This window comes from Arachis ipaensis, chromosome B10 (genome assembly GCF_059453495.1).
Source record: "Arachis ipaensis isolate K30076 ecotype BB chromosome B10, ASM5945349v1, whole genome shotgun sequence".
Classification (NCBI taxonomy): domain Eukaryota; kingdom Viridiplantae; phylum Streptophyta; class Magnoliopsida; order Fabales; family Fabaceae; genus Arachis; species Arachis ipaensis.
Genome location: NC_142435.1, coordinates 126,289,033 through 126,309,644, shown reverse-complemented (window position 1 = coordinate 126,309,644; position 20,612 = coordinate 126,289,033). Strand labels below are relative to the sequence as shown.

At 31.5% G+C, this 20,612-nt stretch overlaps 1 protein-coding gene and 1 pseudogene across 1 annotated transcript; both read left to right on the top strand.

The window, feature by feature from the left end:
* Nucleotides 1-2,265: 2,265 nt before the first annotated feature.
* LOC107621983 (cytochrome P450 CYP72A616-like) lies at nt 2,266-9,455 on the top strand. The gene is made up of 5 exons (XM_016323930.3): nt 2,266-2,613; nt 7,519-7,739; nt 7,918-8,165; nt 8,257-8,620; nt 8,990-9,455. Exons 1-5 carry the CDS (start codon nt 2,337-2,339, stop codon nt 9,422-9,424), a joined length of 1,545 nt encoding a protein of 514 aa, XP_016179416.1. The 5' UTR covers nt 2,266-2,336; the 3' UTR covers nt 9,425-9,455.
* Nucleotides 9,456-11,614: 2,159 nt separating this feature from the next.
* LOC107620874 (protein LPA3-like) lies at nt 11,615-14,312 on the top strand (annotated as a pseudogene).
* The last annotated feature ends 6,300 nt before the right edge of the window (nt 14,313-20,612 follow it).

The following is a 20,612-nucleotide window of genomic DNA, read 5'->3' as shown; positions in this document are numbered from 1 at the left end:
TTCTACCTATGAAAATTAAAAACATTGACATATCTATTCATAAAAAAAAAATTATTATTTGTATCCATAAAAAATAATTTTTACAAGTAAAATTATCCAAATCCTAAAAAATTAAATAAAATTTTTAAATTACCCTTCTCTCCACCACTACTACTATCATCTCCTCCCCTTCCCCCCTCTCTTCTCTCTCTCTCTCTCTCTCACAATGTTCTCATCTTTTTTCCACCACTGCCACCACCACCACTAACCCATCCTCTCTCTCCTTCCATTTTCTGAGCTCGTCGCCGCCGCCATAATCCGTCAACTCTGCCAACTCCTTCCTCTTTCTTTTTCTCTCGCTTTCCTTCTGTGTTTTGCTTTTCTCTTTCTCTTCTGCTTTTTCGAATTCTCAACCCAGAAAGGGACTTCACCATCATCAACAGCAACAGAACCATCTTCAGATTCTTTGCCCCATACTCTCTCTTACCTGCAAAATTCCTTATCTTCACCACCTCCCTCACCCAATCACTTTTCTAATCCTAACCCTCTTCATCCAGCCACCACCCCTCTTTCCCTTTCTAATCTCAAATCCCACCACCACCCATTCACCCACCCACCACCCCCTTTTCCTCCAAAACTCACACACGGAGACATTACACACACACTCCCACCCGAGGAAGAAGAGGAGAAGAGGAGGGGGAGCGAGACCGCACTGACAACGTGGGGACTCGCTGCCGCTATCGCATCATCGTCGCCGTTGTTGAGGGAGCCCAAAGAGGAGATGCGAGCCAAAACTAAGGAAGGGGGCTGTCTCCGCCGTCACGCCCTGCTGCTGCCGGCTCCATCACATCTGTCGCCGCCATTGATTGAGTCCATCGCTGTCGTTGTCGCTGGTCTGGAAGGAAGAGAGCGCGCAAGAGATCGGAGAAGGAGGAGAGGGCGATGGTGCCGGTGGGTGTCACTGCCACTATCGTCGTTGATGCTGTTCAGTGAGGAAGAACCGTTTTTTCTCTGCTTTCTCTATTGTTGTTGTTGTTGTTGTTGCTGCTGCATGTGAAGAAGATGATGATGGAGGTATAGTGGTGGTGGTGGTGATAGTAGTGATAAAGAAAATGAGATGGTGGTGGGATTTGAGATTAGAAAGGAGAAGGGTGGTGGTGGTTGGGTGAAGAGGGTTAGGGTTAGAAAGGTGATTGGGTGAAGGAGGTGGTGTGGTGGTGAAGATAAGGGTAATTTAGGGATTTTAGGTAATTTTTTAGGGTTTGGAGAATTTTGCTTGTAAAAACCATTTTTTATGGGTACAAATGGTAATTTCCTTTTTTTATGGATAGATCTGTCAGCGTTTTCAACTTTCGTGAGTAGAAATGATAGTTTACTCTATTTTTTTTTAAATTTGGAGTGAGACTCGAATTTAAGACTTTTAAATGAAAAATAAGAGATTATACTATTTGAATTATAGTTTATTGGCATTATGATGACTAATTTGTTATTTATATAAAAATATTTTTATATAAATATATCAATTTGAATGTTGACGTGTATTACATTAAGCAAATGTTAAATTACGTGAAGATATTTTTAGTAAATAAAATTATTTTTTACTTTTATATTAATAGTAGAACAAAAATATAAAAAAATTATATAATTAATTAACTATTTTAAAGGAATCAATATTTTTTAGATTTAATTATTTTGTTAGTAGTTGATATAATTTTATTAAATTTTTAATTAAATATTTATAATTTAAAAATTTGTACTTGATTTTTTATATTAGATAATATTTTTTTTAATTAAGTAAAATTATAGAAATTAAAATAATTAAAATAACTAAAATGAATACAATTAAAACAAAAAATTAAAAACATCATAATCAAGATCTCTTAAATTTTTTGTTCTGCTGTACTAAGAAACTGAATTTTATTTTTAACCAAAAATTAATAAAAAAATAGAAAATGAGCAAGTATTAAAATTTTGAGTTCTTCATATAAAGAAAAAAGGTATGAAAATTTATTTAAACTATTTATTAATTTAAAAAAACATAATTTAAAAATATTACGTATATAACTATACATTAACTATTAATTACTATATATTTATATATAATTTAATTTATTTTTAATATATATTTTATACTAAATATCTGAAATAATTTTCGATCTTTCCATTCTTTTCGCAATGAAAAACTTGCCACGTCGGTAGTGATTATTGACGATAGAATATGCTCTCAGTTACCACCCTCTATATATTGATCTTACCATTGCATATATTTTTTATATCTGCCTCTTTAGTTCATTGCTCATATACATATAGTATACCCTAGAACTTTGATTTATTAGTTCCCATCTACTATTTGAAACATGGAAGATTACATCTTCAAAACCATGGGTGGCTGTTTTAGTTTTCTAGTTTTGTATGGTGTGATTAAACTAGTGCATGAGATGTGGTGGAAACCAAAGAGAATGGAGAAAATGTTGAGGCAGCAAGGGATAAGAGGCTCTTCATACAGAGTCATTAATGGAGACATATCAGTGATGAATAAGTGTGACCGGGTGGCAGCTTCAAAGGCTATCGCTCTCAACCACCAAATCGTCCCTCGAGTCTTTCCTTTCTATCACAACATGATGCAGCAATATGGTATGTATAACAAGCTTCCTTCTAAATACAACTTTTTTTTTTTATAAAATCAAGGTTCATGTTAATTTACTAAAATTTGTTTTCGGTCGGTTCCACACGTTTCTTTTTTAAATTTTTTACAAATCCAAATTAATTTTCAATATTATCCCATTCATTCTTGTCATTGATCTTTCTTTATCCCCAAAATAATTGTAGCTAGAATAAACATTTCAAGTATTCTTTCAGCTAGTAAATTTTTAATATGCCTATGTCAAAAGAAACTTATGTTTATCAAAAATAAAAAAAAAAGCATATATATGAGAGCAGATAAATAATAAAAAAGTAAAATAGAAGAGGAATAATTTATGACGAAAATGAAGAGGAATAAAGAAGAGAAACAAAGAAAAACGAAAAAAAAAAAAAGAAAATACACAAGAAAATTTTCAAAAAAATTGTGTTAATTTTGTGATAAACACAAATTTTTTTACCATCAACACAAAAGCTCTTTTAGAGAAAATTAAACACAAAAAAGTAAATACAAAATATCAAATACGAAAATTTGTGAGATTAATACATAGAAATTTTATAACTATAAACACATAGATTTTTTTAAAGGTAAATATAATTTTTTTAAGGTAAATATAATCTTGTTGAAGAGAAATATAAGAAATAAACATAAAAATTATTGATGATAAATGCAGAAATTTTATGACAATTAATATAATATTTTAAAAATAAATATATAAAATTTTTTTAGAGAAATATAAGAAGCAAACATAGATATTTAGTTATTTACACAAAAGTTATTTGTTTTATAATAAATACAAAAAACCTTATGATGATGATAAACAATTTTTTTTTTAATCTAAACATTTTATTTTACTATTTATTTATCCATTCTCAATTGAAAGGTCTTCTTATCACGATTAATATATATTTTTCTCTGCAACATGTACTAATTAGCAACATTATATATTCAGTTCATTCAATTGATCCATAAAAATCTCTAAAAAATAGTGGTGTTCTAATGCTAAATTTTGTACTCATGACAAAAGTAGTCAATAAAAAAAAATAGAAAATAGAAAACATTTAAATAGACAATCGTAGTAGGAGGTAGGAGAGGTTGAAATGATTTTGGACTTCTTTATTAAGAATTTAGTTATTTTGTGTCTTAAAAAATATATTTTAAATATATAATAACAACATTTTTTTTTAAGTTGTGATATATTTCATACATTAGAAATATATAAAAAGGTTTTTTTAAAAAGTTTTAATAAAATACTTTATATATTACTGCTCTTAAAATGTGTTTAAAGAAAATATATATTAGCAAGATCTTAAGTTCTTTAACTACCAAAATTGTTAGATAAAAATATCAAATAAATTTATTTGTGAGAGAGAATGTAAAACTCTTTGAAAAGAGATAATGAATGCGATATTACAAATTTATTGATTGGACCTACTCACTAAAATCATTTGGTAATGCCGCACAATATCTTTTTAACTACAAAATTATTGGATAAAAAACAAGGAGTATAATTTATTTATGAGAGAGAATGTAAAATTCATTGAAGAGAGATAATGAATTCCATATTAAAAGGATTAAAGTTAGGAAGCGTACGCGTTGCAAGTATATCCTTTTCTTTTTTAGAAGTTTGAATTTTGAAATGTCATGAATGAATAATTTTTTGGTTAATCATTTGTTTTTTAGTGAGATAGTAATTGACAATGTTATCCTTGTAAAAGCTTTTGAAGGACGAAAAGGGACAACCGCAATACACTGACTCGAACGTTAATAAGAGTTATAAAAATTTAGATTGTAGCTATTTTTCTTGCTTTTTCCACCATTATTATTGCAACATATATCATCTCATGGTTCTTATTTATTGATGTTCAATAATAAAAGAATAATCTATACATTCAAATTTTGTGTTAATTAAATCCAATTAAATTAGTCTAACATAATAAAAATTAATTATGACTAATATCATTTTAAATTTTATTATTTAATTTAGTTGGACTTAGTTTATAAAAAGAATTAAATATGTAACATTATTTAGGGGTCGCAAACGGGTCTAAACCCACCAGGTTGACCCACATAACTGCCTTAAAAAAAGTGGATCGCGCTGAAAATTTGAGACTGCTATACTTAAAACGTCCGCCTAACCCGCACTGCTTAAACCGTGGATTTTAGTGGGACGCACTTTTTTAGCGGGCCCAATACTTTTTTTGGCCAGGGATGTTTTTACAAAAAAAAAACTTGATTTTATGATTATGTTTATTATATATTTATAATTATGAAAACTTTAATATTTGTAAAGTTAGAAATTATAATTTTTTATATCTTTAAAAATTATAAATTTATCGAAATAGTTATGAAATTATATACATTATTTAATATTTAATGGTAAAGAAAAGAGAGATTTGGCGGACCAAACCTGCCAACCTACTGTTAGGCAGGGTGAGATAAGTTTTAGAACCGCTTCTTTAGGCGTAACGGGATGGGCTTTTGGCGGGGTGGGCTAAACCATTTGCCACCCCTAACATTACTCATAATAAAATATTAAAATCCAAAAAATGTGATTAAAGAAAAAGTTTATTTATTTTTACCCTTAAAACACATATTAAGATTATAAAATTAAAAAACAATTAAAAATATAAAAAATTTAAACTTTTAATGTATTTATTTTATATTTATTAAATAAAAATATTTAAAATTTTTTATTAATAATAAACTTATTATATATTCTTATAACACGTATTAATCAAACCCGTAAGTAAAATACATTTTTTTATCACGTCTAACTGGATAACTCTATTTTTTTCATGTCATTTTCTACTTTCAATAATTTCATATTTTTTTCACAATTCCTGAAATTAAAATTATTTGACATTAATTTTTCTTACAATCAATATATTTTTCAAAAAAAAAATATTATTACTGCTCTAAACTTGTGCTATATGTATTCTCTTAGAAATTAGAATTAATATTTATTTTTCTCAATAAACACTATCTCTATTATGGATTTATGACAGTAGAATCACTAAATTTTATAATTACTAATATTCGTTACGTTCTATTACATTTATTTTTCTAATTTCTTACAAAAATACTCAAAGAATAAAACATCTTTTTTTTGTTCTTAATTACTGTATATTATAACAACATCACAAACAATATTATACTTGAATATTAATATTTATACCTCTTAGAGAAATAATTTAACTGATTTTTTGTAAAATTTTGGTCTACTTCGACTAAAAAATGTATAAACTAAAAATTTTAATTGATCATTTAGACGATTCTTTTAAAAAAAATATCCCCAAACTAATAATATATTTTATTGATCTTGACTTAGTTCGTAAAATAATTTTATTCTTATATCATATTTGTAAAATAAAATTTTACTATAATATAATAATTAATAATATATATCTGATGACCGTCATAAACGACTTTACTATTATTGGTAATATTATTGTTATAATTTAAAATTTAGGAATAGAAGAAATTTCAAAAATAATCTTTAAAATGTTATAACTTGTAAAGGAAATAATTTGCAAAGTATTTTTTAAATAATTATAAAAATAATAAAATTGTCAATAATAATTGACAAATTTAAAGTACATATAATAGCAAAAAATATAAATAGTAGTAGTAGTAATATGAATGATTAAGTACACGTATAATAATATTTATAAATGTTACTTTCAAAAATATAAACTAGATAAAAACGATAACATATATAATATAAAAATACATTTAGAAAATTTAAAAATAATAATATATATAAAATTTATTATTATTAAAAAGTATTATCATTATAAAATGACATAAAAGAAACAATATATTACAAAATCAAGAGTTTATTTGTCTAATAAATAAAAATTAATGGTTTAGTTAGTATTTTTATTTGGTGGATACTATCATAAAGATTTTATAATTGTCTTTATGTAAGTATATATTTTTTTATCGTTAGATAATGAATTGTAAGATTTGATTTGATATGTTATAAAAGTGTTATCTTTTTAAAATGTATCCAAATAAATAAAGCACATTTTTAATACAAAACTTTTCATAAAAAGATATTTTTAACATTTTCATATAAGTAGGTGCTTTCACATTTTATTTTTGGTCTAAAACATCTTTCTATACACAACAGATAATAAATAATTAATTAATTTTTTTGTTGGTATTGAAATAAATAATTAATTTAAAAGAATATTTTCAACTCATTTTCTTTTATATGCGTCCACAAAATACATCTGAATCCATGATGATATTGTTAACTCACCCCTTTAAAACTATACATGCACATTATGCCAACCCATCGGACTAAGGATAAAAGTGACATATTTACCTTTATAAAATCTACAACATCATGCCTCATTTGTAACTCATCCATGCAGCTCCTTTTGCACATATTCACATAATGCATATTTTCTTACATTTAAATCGATAATTTTTTTTAGAAGAATGTTAGGGATCAGTAATTTTTGTGATTTGTAGTTATCAAATAGCCTTGTAATTTGTAGCCATCAAATAGCCATCAAGATAGTTTTAATGGTATGAGATTGGTGTAAAATTTCATCAAATGGCTCACTTTTTTTTACTTATTATATATTAGCCAAAATTTAACAAAATTGCTGATCCCTAAATTTTTTTTTTTATATTAAATCTGAATGATTATAAATCATGGCGCGCACAAACTGAGAGAATGTAAAATTTATTGAAGAAAGGTAATCAAATTTGAAATTACAATTTGACCTAAAAAGATTAAAGGTGACGTCATTTCTTTTATAAAATTTATTGAAAAAAGCTAATATAATCAAATTTGAAACTACAATTTGACCCAAAAGGATTAAAAGTGACGTCATTTTTTCGTTATCTAGAATTGAGTTTGAGAGTTTGTAATTTGTATGTAGGGGAAGTTTCACTAAGTTGGTTTGGAAGACTCCCAAGACTCATAATCGGAGACAACGAACTTGTTCGATCAATTTTATTAAATAAGAAGGGTCACATTAGGAAGCCGCCACGTAGCCCCCTTGTTAAGCTCCTTGGCATTGGATTAACTTCGCTTGAAGGTGAAATTTGGACTCAGCGCAGAAAAGCCATAACTCCTGCATTCCTCCACGACAAGTTGAAGGTACTAATTAATATTATAATATAACTAATGTTGGTCAAATAATTAGTTCATTAGCTTATTTAAGTAGTTATTAGAATTCAAATTTTATAATAACCTATTTGAAGTGACAAACTCTTAAACAGATGTAAGATTCACTGACATAACATAAGAAATTAATAATGCAATTTTAATGTGTTAGGCATTGGTTCCGTCTACGTTTGCACATAGCTGTAGTGCCATGATAGATCGGTGGCAAAAGCTAGTGGAACACAAAGGATCTTGTGAGATTGATGCAAGTTCAGAATTCGACGTTCTCACGGGAGATGTTATTGCTCGAGCAGCTTTTGGAAGCAGCTATCAAGAGGGAAAGAAAATCTTTGACCTACAACATGAGATTAGATTCCTAGTCAATGAAGCTGCCAACGCCATTTATATCCCAGGTTTCAGGTATGAAGGAATGGAATTAATGAATGAGATAACTAACAATTAATAGTTAATATTATTGTATTATTATTATTATTATTATTTGTGTGTGTAGATTTATACCAACACAGAAGAACAAGAGAAGGTACAATCTGGATGTTGAAATCAAATCTATATTGATGGATATGATTGAGAAGAAAGGGCATGGAATTAAAGACGGTAAAATAGAAGGCCGTGATTTGTTAAGTCTTCTACTAGAATTTAAACAACACAATAATTCTCTCACAAATGAGGATATAATCGAAGAGTGCAAGTTGTTCTACTTTGCTGGCCACGTCACCACATCCAACCTACTTGCGTGGACTATGGTGTGTTTGTCTATGGATCCTTTCTGGCAAGAAAAGGCAAGAGATGAGGTACTTCATTTGTTTGGTAAAAGAGCCCAACTTGATTTTGAAGACATAAATCGCCTCAAGATTGTAAGTTTTTTCTTTAATAATTTTGTTGCAAAGGGTTTAATAAAAATGCTATTCGTAGAATATAAACTAAAATCAATCACTTTATATTTATTTATAATTATATGTATTATTTAATTTATTTTTAATATATATTTTATTTTATTAATTAATTTTAGTGATTACTTTTAATATATACTTAATCTGATTATTAAAAATAGATAAAATAATACAAAGATATATACAATATGATGTGATTAATTTGATGATTGATTAATTCTTGTGTTCATGAAATATTTGTGTTATTTCTTATGTTGTACAAATAACCGACTTTTAGTACAAATACTTAAGACCTATTTAAAGATCTATTTAAAATGTGTGAATTATTTTCAGGTGGCAATGATATTGAAGGAAGTTTTGAGACTATATCCACCTCTACCAGTTTTGTATAGATACACTGAGTGTGAAACAAAAATAGGAAACATGACTATTCCAGCAGGTGTTGAACTTGTTCTACAAGTGTTGCATATTCATCATGATAACAAATATTGGGAGAAGGCAGAAGAGTTTAATCCAGCAAGGTTTGCTGATGGGATTTCAAATGCTTCTAATGAAGATCATGCTGCTTTTTATCCATTTGGATGGGGTCCAAGAATCTGTGTTGGACAAAACTTTGCATACTTGCAAGCAAAGATGGCACTCTCTAAGATTCTTCAAAATTTCTCGTTCCACCTTTCACCCTCTTATTCACATGCTCCATCTAACTATCTTACTCTCAAGCCAATACATGGAGCTCCCGTTATTATTCATCGCATTTCAGACTCTTAAAGAAGTGAGTGGAGAAGAAAGAAGTGAAAAGGAGGAAGAGAAAAAAGAAGAATAGTGAAAATTTAATTCTCTTTAAGGTGTTTGAAAGAAGAAAATTTATGAAGGAATAAGAAATTAGTATAATAATTTACTGTTCTCGTTTGTTTGGAATAAAGTGTGAAAACAAATAAATAATTAAGGATAAAAATGTTAAATTTGTCCTTCAAACTATATTGTTAATAACTATGTTTTAATTAATATAATATCTTATTTTTAACATTTTATTGTACAAATACATAATAATCCATTTTAATATAAATGTTAATTTTATAATATATAAAACATATATGTTCATACCTGACCCAAAATATAAAAGTCAGACCCAATAAAGATAAAAGGCCCGATCCTAACAAACTTCCATATACCCGATCTCTTTAAGGAGATCGAATAGAATGAAGGGAGTCTAGCTCTACTTGTCCAAACAATCAATTGTCTTCTCGAATCTCTCCAACTATCTCTATATTTTTTGAGAGACAGATCCTAACAAACTCCCAAGATAAAGGAAATGGATATCTATCAATAAAGTGGAACTACTCTAACAAAGGTGGTTATCAGTTTTATTATAAATACACTGCCACTCCTCAGGTATAAACACGTTCTAATATACTAAAACCTGCCTAAAGTCTTTACTAACTTAAGTATCGGAATCTCTTGCAGGTACCACTCTTCACCTTCTCACAAGAAATTCGATCAATGATACCTCGACACCAAACAAATTAGATACTGCCTCAAAAAAATTTTAAGTCTCACGTCTAGCCCCAACATTTCAGGTAACCCTCAAAATAATATATATAATCAACTTTCTTCTATTTCTCTTTATAACGGGAGAAAAACTTTTTTAAGTGGATTTCACTATTTTTTTATACTTTTCTTCTAATTCCCTTCCAACCAAAGAAAATTGACTCCATTTCTCTTTTATTTCTCTCTCAACTACTATTTTCTTTCCTATTTCACCTCAAACAAACTAAGTCTTAGTTTTCCTTTAATACAAAGTAATTGTAGCATGCATTATTTAATTCTCTCATTTATTTATTTTGCCGTCCACTTCTCTTGGACTTTTGTACTGGTATTTTATTTATTTATTTATTTTTTGTATTAATGTACCTGTGTTTTATTTAATAACCTAATATCCAACTGTGGTCCAAATTTGATAAAAAAGTGTAAGTAATGGAGTCCAATGTGTTACGTTTAAATCTTGTAAAAATGAGGCCTGTGATAAAGATAACTCACTCCATATTGGAGAGATTTCTTATAACCCTTGATGCTCATAATAATATGAAACTATGCACCTTCAAGAATAAAAGGTTGCAACCCAACCCATGAACAAAAAAATAAAAGAATAAAAGGTTGCAGATGTGAATGGACATAACTGTTAGATTTATTGGCTTGCATGCAGCTGTATTCGAGTTTAAAATAGGGATGGTAACGGGACTTCGTGGGGGCGGGGACCTCTCTTCCATTTTCTATCTCCGTTTAATAAAATGTTCTTTGTCTCCGTCCCATTCTCATCACGGGTCCATATTTTTTATTTTTCTTTGTAAGAGAGGCGGATATTTGCGAGTATCTCACTACTAGAAAATTAGTTATTACAAATGGATATTTCCGACAAATTTTATTCCACGAAAATACAGACGGAATTTTAGAGAGATTTTTTGTCGAAAAACAAAAAAAAATAAATTAGCATAAATTACAGATGGAAAAGAAAATCCGTCAATAATTCTGTCAAAAAAATTAATGTTTTTTTTTTGTAGGAAATGATTACAGACGAAAAATCCATCTGTAATTTAAAATTTTTCGTCCAAAATGTTATATTCAGCGTTTTATGATCGCTTGTGCCCAAGCTCTATTCATTCACAGCACCAAATCAAACGAGCTCAACCTAGCATTCCCCCTCCGTCGACGAGCTTCTTCTCCTTTCCTCACCCACAGCGCCACCATCGGCTACTCTAACCGCCGCAGCTACCTTCTCCTTCTTCTCCTCTTTTATTAATTATTACTACTGTAGACTATAGGTGAGTAGGAGAGATTGGAGATCATTGTAGTAGGCTTAGGGTTTTCACTTTTCAACGATTTTAACCTTCAACCCTTTGTTGTCGTGATTGGAATTTGTAAGAGCGAAAATGGACGAAACCGGAGGGAAAAACCGTCACGATGGAAGTTGAACCCAAAAAGCGCGAAGCTGATTCGGAAGGCGACGATCTTGTTGATGTTCCCTCGAAGAAGCCAAAGACGGAAGATTCTTCGATTGTCGAGAGCTTGGTTTTCAGGTGTGCACATTTTGCAAACAGAATTGCTTATTGGTTGAGAAATGTTTAGATTGTTAATCTGGATTGCTGAACAAACAGAATTCAGAGAAACACTCGTGAGTTTTTCTTTTTCTTCTTCCCTTCCCTCTATGAATTTCGCTGTGCACACCAAGTGTTCAATGGTTTGCTTATTTGTTGGTTTGACCTAACATACACATCAAATGTTTGTTAATTAGTCTCAGTGGATAATTAGGTAGATATATGTGCTCAATGTTGTGTTTGTGCAGACGAGGTATTTGATCTAATGACTGAACTGCTTTTGATCTAATTGTAGTGCTATTAGTGATAGTTGAGAGTGCCTTAACTTGTCAACTTTTACTTCGTCTTCATTAGTACTTAGCTTCAGATTCTTAGATGCACTTGCGGATATTGTCACAATCAATAACATAACATTTTAAGATATGGCACACGGCTAACTTGAATTCTGATCTAAAATGACATTTTACTTATTAATTATTATTGATTGTGAGCACAGTTCATGTGTGTCGACATATAAGTCCGTTTAGTTGATTTTCATGTCTATGCTTTATGTTAGGCTAACATCAATTTCATGCTTCAAGAGGCATTGTTCTAATTCACGGTTACTTGACCTTTATGAGGCATGCGTCTCAAAGCATTCCACATAATTGTCTCAAATTCCTAAATATTTCAAGGGATCTTCAGATGAGTTCATTGATGCCAACATTCAACTCGCATTGGCTGTTGTGAAAAAGCTCCAGGAGAAACAGGAGACCCGAGCTTGCTTAGTAAGAAGACGCATTATTTTCGTCCCATCCTTAGTTAGAAGAAATATTTATTTTCATGAATAAATTTTTACCTTCTGTTTTTCTGGAGAAGATCTTATGATATATGTTCCCGGTTGTAGGTCTTCCCTGATAAGCCAGAAAAGCGCAGAGCCTTCGAGTTGTTCAAATCAGCTCTGGATTCGGTAATGAAAATACACTTATTATGATTTTTCCCCATCTTTCTAATGGATTTATCTTATTTTCTTGCATCTTTCTTATTTTGAAGTGTCATTTTTGTTGTGCATTCAGAATGATGGCATTACCATTGGTTCCTTAGATATGTCCCTGCTGGACCTATGACTTCATTTTTCTGATCCGTTAGGAACACCCTTGATTTTGATTTTGAAGATGAAAATGAAGGTTTGTTCTTTGGGGAAAATGGCATTAGGATATTGTACAAAGTCAATAATTTTTTTCAAATTATCATGTTCAAAACTTAGGGATGAGAGAATGTATCAAAAATTCAAAATTAATAATAATGCATGATGACTTGATACCTGAACTGCAGATAGATGGAAGTCTAATGAGCCTCCATCACTCTACATATTCCTTAACTGCAGTATGTGTGAACTTGCAAATATAGAAAAGTATGTGGTATGGTGTCTCTGCCATTTGGAATGTTTCTTGAACCTCTTTTCACTTTTAATATTTGATGTGCTTATTAAATTTCGCTATTCCTTATTTGCATTGGGTTGTTGTTGGCTTATTCATTCAGAAAATATTTAGTTTTTTTCTTTGGTGATAATATGCAATAGAATATAAAGCTTGAATCCTTTTGTTTGATTTTGGGACAGCATGTATCACTCTTTTTTTGTATACTATTTTCTTCCAAATCTAGATTTTGATGGCCTTTGTTGGCTGTATAAGCAATTCTTAAATTCTTAATTATTAGCTATTGAACAGGTTATATTTCTGACTCGTTTCATTTTGGTGGTAGTTACTTTAATGTATTTTATATATTGTTACCTCTTGAATTTTGCAGGAAAAATTTGCCGTGTCTACACCAACACTTCTATTTAATCTTGAACTAGACACACTACGGTATATTCTCTTTATATATACATACATGTTACTGTGCCTAAATCCATAGTTTTAATATAATTATTTTTGACAGAGTTAGTATTGAATTTACAGTGCCGATTAGGCCTTTTGGGCTTCCCTCCCAAAGATTTGTATTACCGCTTCCTTTCACAATTCACTCCGGTATTCTACATTAGAATCAGAGAGTATTCAAAGGTGCCTCTTCTTTATTGAATTGTTTTTACCTGATCATTTTATCAAATAATTGGTATTGATTGTTTTCTTTTTATGTTTTTAAGACAGTTGCAATAGCACCTTATATTGTCAATTACAGTGGAGCAGTGTTCCGCCAGTATCCAAGTATGGCTATAGGGTATTTTGATCTTAGTATATAACTGGTGCACTAGATTGTTACTTCATGGTTTGTTGTTCAGGTCCTTGGCAGGTGATGCTTAAGCAAGCAGATGGTTCTTACGCTTGCATAGCAGAAAGCGCAACCCGCTTCACCCTTGGTGAAGTAAATACATAATCTTTAACTCTTTTCACTTTTTAAACTGTAAACACTTTGGTATTAACTTTTATTTTGTTGGAGCTGAAGATAGTAGCTTATAAGAAAATCAAATTTTAGTTTTCTCAATTATAAAGAAACTCTTACCTGCCTCTTTTGATATTGCAGGCAAGCACATGGTGGGAAGAAGATTTTGATTTGGAAGCATCTTCTGCATGGAGGAGCTGATCACTACACTGTAAAACTACTATAATAGATTCTCTCTGTTTTTTTATTTAAATGTAAGTTCTATGTAATATTCCCAATTTTCTGTTATGTTATTGAGGTTCATTAAGTCAGATTTCAAATTTTCTGTAAGAAATTGTTTGAGAAATTGTGATGGTGTTTTTTTGGGCGCTTTGAGTGTGTTTGCTAATATGTAGATATATATTTTGGTCATGGATTTTCGGTATTGCGCAGTTGGCTGTTCACAAGTGCCCTGAATGTAGACAACCACTACCCGAAAGCTATTCGCCTCCGGCAGATGAACCTTGGACGACTGGGATCTTTGGATGCACTGAAGATAGGAAAAGTTGTAAGTAATGCATTAATGGTCAATGTTAATAGTCTGTTTATATTTTTTTAATGCTGTAATTGCCTTCGATATAATCTAAACTAAGTTTATATAGGCTAGAGTGGATCCATGACCATGAATTCATTGAGTACTGACTAGTTGGCAGAAACTGAGTTGCAGAAACTGAGTTGCATAGACATTTGACAGCATCATTGTAACATAAAAATTAACTGAACACTTTCTTTGATCACTTTGTTGTCCTTCTTCCAAAATTATTAAAAATGATTTGGAACTGCTTCTACTGCAATTCAGGTTAATATACAACTAAGAACCAACTAACTAACTAGTTCATATTTTCAATGCCCATCATTTCTATAATACTAGTTCATATCTGTCTTCCTTCTATCTTCCTTCTTTCTACGTTTATTTTTTTTGTCTGTCTCTCTCGCGCTTCTCTCTTTCTCTCTATATATATTATATGAAAGTGATATTCTTGTTCTCTCCTTATTCTTTTGTTAAATTCCTCTGAAGTGAGTTGCCCCATTTCTACTAGTGCATTGTATAGCTTATTGGCTGATTGAAAATAGCTTAATTGTTCTTAGTTGGGATCTATGGAAATCATTACTCCTTGCATTATATATTAGAATTGTTCTTAGTCCTAGTCCTAGAAATTAATTTTACAACTTCTAAAAATTTTTGTTGGAAGCCCATGAATTAAAATATATAGAAGGCCAGATTTTTGTATTTTCAACTTTTGAATTGAGAACTAATTTACTAGTTTCATTTCATGGCAAATTAGTTAATTCATATGGTCCCTTTAAGTTGCTGGAAGCACCCCACAACTGGTGGCAAGAAGCATGAGCACCTGAAATTGCTTCTGTGCAGATTGAATGGAGTGTCAGGGGTGGCTCCTTATGCATTCAATTGACATAATTTTCATTAGGATGTTGAGTAATGAGTTTTTTGTGCCATAACAAAGTGAATAACTTTCCCTACTGATATTTTTTCATGTATTTTTCATTGTTGTGTACTTTTACTGACATGCAGTACTTTGAAATATTTTCAGGCAAGAAGTGTAGCGCTTTTCTAATTGCATTAAGAGATATAAAGCAACACGACATTACTCAAAGGATGCGCGGGCTACTGGTTGATTGGCTTGTAGAGATTTGCATAATGTAATTTTTTTCATATAATACAATGTTATGAATTATAGCCGATAAATTTAGTACGGTTGAACAATACACTAAGGATTATAGTTGATGTATCAATACATTTTGTTTATATTTTGAATTATATTGACTTGCTTGTTTATATTACTTTTCTTTTAGTTTGATAATATGATGAATTTGTTTATTTTTTGAAATATTATAAATATTCAAATACAAATTAGATAAAATTTTGTATTTATTAAATTTATATTTATTTTGTATGAAAACAGGTTTATTTTGTAGTTAAAAAATCTAAAAAAAATTCTATTTTATCTTATAGACAGATTTACAGACGGATTTTTTATCTGTATTCAGAGTTTGGAGTGGTTTTCCAAGGCTCTAATTACCAACAGAAAATCTATTGAAAAATCTGTCTGTAATTACAGATGGAAAATCCGTCGGAAAATCTGTCTGTAATTACAGACGGAAAATCCGTCGGAAAATCCGTCTGTAATTATCGACAAAAAATCCATCGGAAAGTTCGACGCCTAAGGGAAATGGGTGGAGAATTTACAGAGAAAAATCCGTCGGTAACTGGTAAAACTCCGTCGGTAATTTTCCGATGGAAAAAATCCGTCGGTAAATAATTTCCGACGAGGCTTTTACAGAGGGACAAAATTCATCGGTAATTTCGTCGGTAACCAAAAATTCGTCTGTAATATAGACCAAATTTGTCTGTAAATCTGTCTGTATTAAGAAATTTTCTAGTTGTGTCTATGGATATTTAATTTTTTTTTAAAATTATCACAATCATAATAAATTCAATACAATTCAACTAAATGTATCAAATTAAAACACAATTAAACACAAATACAAAGTAATTAATATACACACAAAATCTTTAACATACAAATTAAAATAAAATGACACAAATTTAAAAATTTAGCTATTGTAAATTTAAATATTATACACATAATTAATTTTTTCCTTTATAAAACTTAAAAAAAATAAAAACAAAGACCATTAAACATACACTTATATAAAGATATTTAAGTAATTTTTTTGTGGGGATTTCGTGGGTCTTTGTGGGGTGGGTACCTCAATCCCCGCTCCCAATTTATTCGTGGGGGTGGGTCTCCGTTACCATGGGGATTTTACGAGTCTCTATTTATTCAAGGTACCTTGCTCTGCTCCTTTTCTCACCCAGCCTTCTTCTCTTCATTTTCAAAATTTTAGGGTTTTGGTATCGAAAAATTGAATGATTTTGATGGTTTAGGTGAATTCTAGCAGTGGGTAACCTCTGGGTTTCATCAAAAACACCAGTGGGTATGGTAAGAACCATTAAATCCTTGTAAATTATTGAAATTGGTAACTTTATGTTGATTATAGCAAAATTGTGTGGTATTAGATTAAATTGTATGAATTAGAATCAAATTGGTAGATGCATGTTAGATGCTTGATTTGAGCTTTGGAAGTTGGAAATTCAATTGGTGAGGAGTTGGAGGCTTGGAGCTTGTGGAGGAGAGGATTTTGAGGTGTTCCAAGCTCAGGGAGGAATCGGCCAATGTATGGTTTTGGTTTCTCGTAGTTAATGTATAATGTTACGTGAAAATTTAGGCTAGTAGACTTTAAGATAGGAATAAATTGAATGTATTGAATGAATTGTTGATTGAATTGTATATGTGGTATATGAATTGTGAATGAAGATTGAATGAGTTTGTATGTGTTGGAGTATGATTTTGATGATTATAAAATGATGATGATTATTGATGTTGATGAGGATTTATGGAGATTGTGATATTGGTAAGAATTGTGAATGGTGGATGGTAAATTGAATTGAGTAATTAGTGTGGATTGATTGAGAAATGATGGAGGGGAAATTGGTATTGATTTGGTTATAGTTGAAATGACTTTTGGATTGAAAATTTTGAAAAATTTGAGGTTTGGTATTTTTGGATAAAAACTTATTTTTGATCAATCTTAGCGGGCCATAACTTGACTTTCGGACCCTTAAATTTTGTCAAACTTGTCTTGAATGAAAATTGGGTTTGTCAAATTTACAACGTTTGAAGAATGGACTAAAAATGATTTTTAACAAAAAATTATGCATGTTTGAAGTTGGGTGTGTAAAATTGATTTATGCAGACTTAACAGCTTTTTTCTGAAAATCACAAGGCATGCGTACGCGAAAACATGCATGCGTACGCGAGAATTCTCTCTGTTCAACACACTCGCATACGCATGAGGTGGATACGTATGCGCGATTTTGTCAATTTTCACACTCATGCGTATCATCCGAACACTCCGTGCAAAGCTGGATTGCGTGTATTCTATTATTATGGTGGAGCCGGGTATCTGTCCTAGAATTGTCCAAAAATGAAGACTCAGGAAGCTGGGAGAGCTCAACAGCAGGGATGCGTGTTCACTATGACGGCGGATGGTGCTGAGAAATAAGCCACTCTGATTAGAGGTAATTGTAAAATCGAAGACAAAATCTTAATTACTTTGCTTGATACTGGGGTATCACATTCATTCATATCGTTTGAGAAAGCTAGTGAGTTATGATTGAAGATAACTATGTTAGTTATGACTTACAAGTACATATTCCTGCCTCTAAGGCTGTCGTGACTAGGTTAGACTGTCAACAAGTCATGTTTCGAATCAAACACCGAACCTTTGTCCATGATTTAATTTGCCAATTACTGGACTCGATATAATTCTGGGTTTGGATTGGCTATCAAAGCATCACGTACTGCTTGATCATTTTGAACGGTCAGTGCAATTTATGTGTGAAAGGTCAGAAAGACCGGTGGTGGCAAATGGATATTATCTTAATTCTGTTATGGTGAACTGTAGTGGGAGTAAGTGTCAGAATTTCATGCTATTAGCTTCAAGTGTGTTGGGTGATGAATAGAGTTTGAATTAGATTTCGGTTGTAAGTGAATTTCCTGAGGTATTCCCTGAAAACATACCTGAATTTTCTTCTTCTAAAAAAATTGAGTTTGCGATTGAGCTGGTGCTTGGAGCCGAACCAATTTCAATTGTGCCCTATCAAATGTCGCCCTTGGAGTTAGCTGAACTTAAAGCTTAGCTGGAGGAGTTAATAAGTAAGAACTTCATCTGGCCAAGCACGAGAATGAAGAATGATGTGGCGTTGCATGTTTCAAAATGTATGACCTGCTCGAAGGTAAAGATTGAGCACCAGAGATCATCCGAAACCTTACAACCTTTGGAGATTCCACAGTGAAAGTGGAAAGGTATCGCCATAGACTTCGTGTCAGGATTGCCGAGGACTAGGGCAGGATTTGATGCAGAATGGGTAATTGTGAATCGGTTGACGAAGTCTGCTCACTTTTTGCCTGTCCAGATGAACTGTACCTTAGAGGAGTTAACCCGTTTGTATATTAAAGAGATTGTGAGACTGCATAGTGTGCCTTCAACCATAGTTTTTGACAGGAATCCTGGCTTCACTTCAAGATTTTGGGGGGCTTTTCAAAAGGCGTTTGGGACGCGATTATGTTTAAGCGCTGCTTATCACCCACAGACAAGCGGATAATCAGAAAGAACCATTCAAACCTTAGAGGATATGCTGAGAGCGTGTGTATTGGATCTACCGAGGAGCTAGAAGCGGTATATGCCATTGGTGGAATTTGCGTACAACAACAGCTATCATGCGAGCATTGGAATGGCTCCATATGAGGTGCTATATGGAATAAAATGCCAATCTCCCCTTTGTTGGTACGAAGCAGGTGAATAAAGTATTTTGAGCCTTGACCTGGTAGCAAAGATAACCGAGCAGATTAAGCGAATACAAGCTAGAATTCTCACTGCACAGAGTCCTCAGAATAGTTACACGGATCTGCGGCAGAAGCCGTTGGAATATAGTGAAGGAAACTTTGTATTTCTGATGGTTACACCAACTAGGGCATCAGCCGGGCGATAAAGACTAAGAAGTTAAACCCTAGGTACACTGGACCCTTTGAGGTATTGAGCCGGATTAGACCAGTGGTCTATCAAGTAGCCTTACCACCACACCTTCAAACTTACATGACGTCTTCCATGTATCCCAACTCCATAAATACACTCTAGATACAACTCATATCTTAGAACCTGAATCGATTCAGCTAAAGAAAAATCTAACGTTTCAAGTGATTCCGGTCCGAATTGATGATGTCAGCGTTAAGAAACTCCGAGGAAAGGAAGTCTCATTGGTAAAAGTTGCATGGAATCGGGCCGGAGTTGAAGAACACACCTAAGATCTTGAATCGAAAATGGAAAAAGACTACTCGCACCTGTTTTTAGATAACTAAATCTGAATTTTGAGGACAAAATTCCTAGTTAGGTGGGTAGGATGTAAACCCCAAGAAATTAATGAATATTTAGCTAATAAATTTATTATTATTCAAAGAAATTAGAAAATTAAAGTTTTATAATCTAGAGGAGTAGAAATATTTGAAATACGAATTTTGACACTAATTTTACAAATTTTAGCCCAAAACTGAGCCAATGGACCAATCCAGTTAGACCGTGCCCAAACTAGGTCCAAGGCCCAACATATAAATACATAAGCTCAGCCTTCTTCTCCCTTTCATAAGCCATTCCACGCTGAACTTGGATGAAGGGAAACAAGAACAAAACATAACCCTCGCTTCCAAAATTCAATTCCATATCTCTCAATCCGAAGCTCCGATCACTGTACCGTTTGTGGCCACGCGACCACGCATGTCGAGCTCTTCAAAACCATCCAAACAAAGTGGTAAGAAAGTTACATTTTCTCACCCAGCCTTCTTCTCTTCAGTTTCAAATTTTTGGGATTTTAGTATTGAGGA